General features: G+C 35.8%; 1 protein-coding gene across 2 annotated transcripts in view; it reads right to left on the bottom strand.

The window, feature by feature from the left end:
* Positions 1 to 402: 402 nt before the first annotated feature.
* BARD1 (BRCA1 associated RING domain 1) overlaps positions 403 to 6,432 on the bottom strand; it is a 140,590-nt gene continuing 134,560 nt past the window's right edge. Inside the window, exons 10-11 of one of the 2 annotated variants that reach the window (XM_074191441.1) lie at positions 2,612 to 2,709; positions 403 to 1,406 (exon numbers count right to left, since the gene is read on the bottom strand). In XM_074191441.1, coding sequence (XP_074047542.1) covers positions 1,014 to 1,406; positions 2,612 to 2,709 — 491 coding nt within the window. In that variant the 3' untranslated portion in view covers positions 403 to 1,013. The remainder of the gene's footprint in view (positions 1,407 to 2,611; positions 2,710 to 6,432) is intronic. The other variant, XM_074191442.1, reaches the window with a different exon arrangement.

Below are 6,432 nucleotides of genomic sequence, written 5' to 3'. Positions count from 1 at the left end.
TGTATTCAATGTATTTGGATTCCTTTGTAATTCTATATATTTTATATATTTAAAAATTTAGGTTGAGAAGGCTTCACCAAATCCTTATACTAGAGACCCACTAAAATTCTTTTTGACTTTAAATTCTATGAGCTTGTGAATTAAATAGTGTATGTAGACTGTAAAGTGTACCCTGAGCTCAAAAAAAATTATCTTATAATAACTTGTGAAGCCAAATAGGAAATAAGTCCCAATTCTATTTATTGTGTAAAATCATCTCTAAATTATATATTTTAAAGATCTGACAAGAAATTAATATTGATATTGAAATGAAATTCACCAATTGCTATTAAAAATGTATTTCAGATAATATAGAATAACAGCAATAATGAATCATTACAATAAAAGACATTCCTGTTGACTTTTTCTCAACACATACAAGCACACAAACAACTGTGTTTTAGGATCATGATTTATTTTTTTCCCAATAGTAAAATACTGAAAATAGACAATCAAGAAAATAATGAAGTAGTCAAATGCAAGAAAATACGGAAGTCCAAACGGACACAAGAGAAGAAATAGTTAAACATTTAAAAATCTGTGATGAGTTGGATCAAATATGTACTTTCTTTGCATTTTCATTCAAGCACTTCCTGAATAATTCTTTTGACAAAATTCCCTGCCTCCAGTATGACAGTAAATACTCATTATGGCAGGTGTGGGTTTTTCATCAAAGCCCATTAAGTAGCTTGACAGTAATGATAGAACTTGCATATATCTCACCAATGGTTCTGATATACTCTCATTGATCTCCAAAAGCTTATTTTAGTAGAATGACATAATGAATATCAAACCAAAGGTCTCTTAAAGAAACACCTTTTTAGAGCAGTCACAGTATCTAAATGGGAAACATGGACTGAATTCTAATGTTCATCCATAAGCAATAACAAAAAGAGATTTTAAAAATTTGAATAAAGAAAATCTTGAATGGTGCCAACTTCTTTGTAATAATGTGACTGGGCAACAAAGGTATGTTATAGCTGCCATTTATCTTCCCCAAGGCTAGTTGAAATTGTGCTCATCTGGGGTGGCTTACACTTGGTAACAGGGAGCACCTGAAACGCTGTCAAGCAGTCTATAAACCAGTTGGAGGGAGCCATCCAGACTTTGCCCTGACGAAGCTTCTCTGGGTGATAATTAGAGAAAGCATCATAGATGATATACTGAGTGCAGAACCTCTGGTCAGAGTCAGGTCTGGCATGGTATGATACTGTATTGATTGTTTGGGTCACATCACTGTCTGGTTTAGGCTTTCTATTGAGGATCTGTCCTCCCGATGCTTTGGCCAGTTTTATAAGTTCATCCTTGGGATGGTGCTTGAAAATTCCCTCAAAATAGAAGTAACAGCCATCAAATAACTTGGGTAGCTGAAAGAAAATGAAGGGGGGAAAAATCTGTTAATGGGAAACTAACATGCAGAGAATTATGTGTAGCAAGGAGAATGAAAGAAAAATTAGTGTCAGCTAGGAAATCAATTGAGACAGATAACTGGTAAAATAATACCTCAAATCACCCAATCATCTATTGAGGAAAATACAGGTACAGATAAGCAATCCTCATTTGTAAATTTTAACTCCAAAATTTTAATTTGAATATTTAATATTTCAATATTAAATAATTGAAAAATTTAATAAATAATTCAGTAACCCCCAATTCATATTTTCAGATCTCATCCATAGTTCTTTATCCTTAGGCAGGTTTTGCAAATGCAAGGAAAAAAAAAAAAACACCTGTTTATTATATATGTCTTCTGTATGAACTGGGTACATCGTACGGAATCTGGATTCCTAAAACTTAATCTAGCTAGTCCTTTGAATTTAGAAATGTTGATTGCAAACTTTTGATTAAACCAGAAACGTCTAGACAAGAATACAGTAGGCAACCCTTTTTCAACATGATCAAATCTGAATATCCTTAATTGAACATTTTCCAGGGCTACAGACTCAGGTGGGGGTTTCGAAGGATACAGAACTGTTTTTAATAGGGAGCTGAAGCAGGTAAGACTTCGAGGCTATGGGGTGCTTTGAGAACTCTTGGAACTCAGTAGGAGACTCTTAAATGTTACTTGCTCATCAAAAAGCCCCCTCATGTGTCCTTCTTATGATACCTTCCCTCATCAAAGTTTTTAGTAGTTGGGTCCCTTATAATTTTTCAACCAACATAAAAACCAAGCGGACAATGGAACTTCAGATTGGCTATTAAATAGGGACACATGGCAAAGAAGACATATGGCAGTTAAATCCAAGCAGCAGCTGTAAGTCTTCTTTTGAGCAATTTCCTGTATTTGAGACTTACCTCAGATTCTGAAAGGTTTATGGGAATATTTGAGATGCCAGAAATCCATTAACAGTATGAAATTATTACCTTTTTGGATTTTACTGCACGTCGTGACCATCTTTCAGAATCAAGTGCTTGAAATAAGCACAATTAAAATTTTAATCAGTCGACTCTACTTGAGGAAAGGGCAAGGGCCATTTTTCATGGCAGCAGTGACGGTAATATTAAGCGATGATGATGATATACACCATCATCTGAACAAAAACAATGATGAAAACTAGGAGAAGGGGAATACCAGCTGTTCTCTGTTGAGCCTGCTCCTCTGAGGACCACCGAGCATTTCGTACTTTTCCTCTCCTTCACACGTTCTGCTTTCTAGACAGGCTTTTACCCCTGGAAAGAGAAGGGGAAGATTAAATAAATAACAAGCATATCAGCTGAGCAGCATGCCTTTACCACAGATATTTGACAGAAATCACATAACTCTTTGGAGAAGTCAGTAGATTTATTCTTTATAGCAATATTATTAGTTTGTTGCCACACTAGAAATGGAAATCTTATGTATTTAAAAAGCAAATCGGAGAAAGAAACAATTTTCTTGGCTTGAATTTCTTCTCAAGGGAGGAAACAAATGCTGAAATTGGGGATCTCTTCAAAGGTAATTAAACCGAACAATTCTTTTAAATGGCACACACACAGACACATAAGATGTCAATTTACCCTTCCAGTCTTTTTTTTATTAAATAACCCCCCCTTACATTCACTTCCTGGCTCCTTCGGGCTTCTCTAGTGCTTTCAAATGTGCCAAGTCTCTTAAACCTTAGAAAACCTTCACTTGGCCCCACCAACCCCTCAATGTGCTTTATCTCTCATTCCCTTTTCAACTCCTAGGAAAAAAAATAGAAATATACACTCACTTGTTTCTACCTCTTCTGTTCTCATTCCCATCTCAGTCTTTTATATTCTGGCTTTCAACCTCATTCCAGAACTGAAACTGCTTCCTCCAAACTTACCACTGTCTCTTGGATACTAAAACTGATGATCACATCAAATCAAATCAACAAACACTGGCCTAAGCCCTTGCCTATCCCCAAGGGAAGACAATATGCAAGCTACTTGGATGGGTGTTTTCCCTGTTTTCATCCTTAACCCTGATACTTTAGATACTGTTGAGAAGTCCTCTCTTCCTGCATACTCCATCCTTTTCTGGGTTTTTGTGACAATAATCTCTTGGTTTTCTGCCTGTCTGAACCTAATTATATAAGAGTAATCTCCAAGGCTTTGATATAAACTAGTCTCTTCTCTGTTCCTCATACAAAATAATCCATTTCTCATTCAGATGTTTTTGCAATTATCTTTCTCTTCTCTCACATAAGAACGTAAGGTCTTTGAGAGTAGAGATTGCTTCACTGAGTCTTCTTTGTATCCCCAGTTCTTAGCAGTTCTTGCCGCATAGCAGCATTTTAAATTTCATATATACGAATACATGTATACATGCACACACACATTCATAATGTATGTGTGCATACATATATATGCATTTTATAGATGTATATCATTTTTTATTATGTATGAATGATTGAATACTTCTGAAAAGATTCCAGTCAAATGGCCAGATAACTCTTCCCCTGTACATAACATTCCACCTCCTGTCTTTGAGGCTTTGCCAAGTAAATTTCCCATATCTGCCATTCCTCCTCTCACTGCCACTTCACAGAGTTCCTGGCTTCCTTACCAGGACTTGCCCGAATCCTTCCCTACCCATAGTGATTGACTTTGTATCCTCAATAGTGTGAGGCACAGTTTCACACAGAATGAGACCAGGAAACGGACCTGTGATTTCAACCTCTGTACCAACAGAAGTCAGCACTATCTCTTCAACTTAGGATCTTAGAGAGCTGCCTAGAGCTCTGAGGTTAGATGACTTGCCCAGGGTCACATCATTTGCATTTAGAAAAGATTGTATTTGAACCCAGGTCTTCCTGCTTCAAAGTTGGTTCTCCATTCATTACACCACTTGTTTGACTAGGTCTTCTACATAGGAAGCACTTTATGTTTTAAGTTGAAAACCAATATTCAAGAAAGTAGGAAAAATCCCACATCAATCATGAAATATTCTCCAAATTACTTGGATTCACATTATTCTCCTTCCCTTCCCTAAATACCCTGAACCTTAAATGTCAATAATATTCACCACGGCAGTAAATCATAGATTCTCCTAATGTTGCCTACTGTCTTATTGCTCTGATGAAAGTAGGAAATACTTGAAAGATAGAACAGTATCCTAATTTATTTATTTATTTTTGTGAGGAATCCAAGTATGGAATAGTTGCGCGATAAATTCTTGTTCAAAAGAACCAAAGCTTGATATACCCTTTGGTCATTTAAGAACAGTGCTTGGTAAAATGTAAATCTCTCTCTAGATATGAGCTATTATTAATTTAGCACAGAGAAGCAATACCACAAGGGAGAAGAGAAGGAAACAATAGAGTTATGTCTTTGAAAGGGTGCTCTTAGAGGAAGAGTGAGCAATAAATAGAACTAATGAAAGAAAATACTGAAAAAAGGTTGAGCCTGCTTTTTTTGGGGGGGGTCTTCAAAATGGTCTTGAACCCTGACCCCTTTATATAGTAGTTGGTCAATCAGTCAATAGTTCTTTATGTATTAATTAATTTATAAATTATTTATTTAATGAATTAATTTAATTATTTAGTTAAATACTAAATACTTAAATACTTAAATTATTTAATTTAATTAATTGCTACATTACTTAAATATTTACTTTGTGCTCAACATTACTCTAAGCATGGTGAGAAAGGTCAAAAAAATTACCTGCCCTCAAGAAGCATATATTCTAATTGAGGTGATTTTTTTTTTATGTAGAAGTTGGGCTAGATAGCCACAGAAATCCCTTTTCACTACAAAATTCAATGGTTTTACAATTTGCCAAACAAAAAGAATCCCCTCTCAAAAGGTTTTAAACGCGCGCACACGCACACACACACACACACACACACACACACACACAAACCATGGTTTCCCATTAGATTGGCTGTGTGCTCCTATTTACCAGCTAAGAAGCAGAGGATGAGAGCGGCCCAGCCTAGTCATTATTAGCAACACTCCAAGATCTGGCAGCAGGCAGGGGGTTTTCCCTGCTATTTGCTGGCAGCGAGCATCAGTCCAGGTCTGGCAGAGCTCTGTGACTGAAATGCAGCACTCAAAGGCTTAGACCAAATGGTGTCAGATTTCAAATGCAGCCCTGTCTGCCACTACCCACTAGGAAGAGCTGTGGATATGCACATGGCAACTTCTCTCCAGTTCTGGAGCTATATGAGGGGTCAAATTAGACAGTGTGTGGTCAATCACCAGTAGTGGGAGATCAGGGCAAAGAGGTGAGTAGAGGGAGATTGAATACATCACCTAATACCAAACTTTAACATCAGACCAGAGAGGAGTGTGGAAGATGTTTCTTAAAGAATATAACATGTGATATCATAGACTCTTGGAAATGGATAGCACGGAAGGTCAATCAACTAGTCCAAAACTTTCAATTTTGCATATGAATAAAGTGAGATTTCAATAGGTTATATGACAGACTGAAACTAGAAAGTACCAAAGATCAAGCAGTCTAATGTTCTAAATTTTATATCTGAAGAAACTGAGGCTTCAACAGTTTATATGACTTGGCTAATATCCTACTGATTTTGGTCAAACAAGATCGGAACTCAGGTATCCTATTAGTTCAATATCTGGTATATATTAAAGGAAGCAAGGAAACAGAACATGACTTGATATTTTTTTTTTGTTTTTTTAAACACCAATTTAAACACTTGCTTTAATATTTAGACTAGATTTACATATTTGCTTTAAATAGTTAGATTTACAGGTACATACATAAAATCTGATCAGATATTATATAGCTGCTAGTGATGGTAAAGTTATAGTATAGAATCTTTGATTTTCATCTATTTTTGGAAATCAAGACATAAATTACAAATCTAACAGCTACATAATTCACATTTGATCTACAGTGACATCAAATTTAATCTGAATGAAACTAATGGCTGCAGATACAAAGTTTTTTTGGTTAGAGAATTGGAATTATGTACTGGC

This window comes from Macrotis lagotis, chromosome 6 (assembly GCF_037893015.1).
Source record: "Macrotis lagotis isolate mMagLag1 chromosome 6, bilby.v1.9.chrom.fasta, whole genome shotgun sequence".
NCBI lineage: Eukaryota > Metazoa > Chordata > Mammalia > Peramelemorphia > Peramelidae > Macrotis > Macrotis lagotis.
The sequence above is the reverse complement of the archived record's forward strand: the minus strand, read 5'-3'. Positions and strand labels throughout refer to the sequence as shown.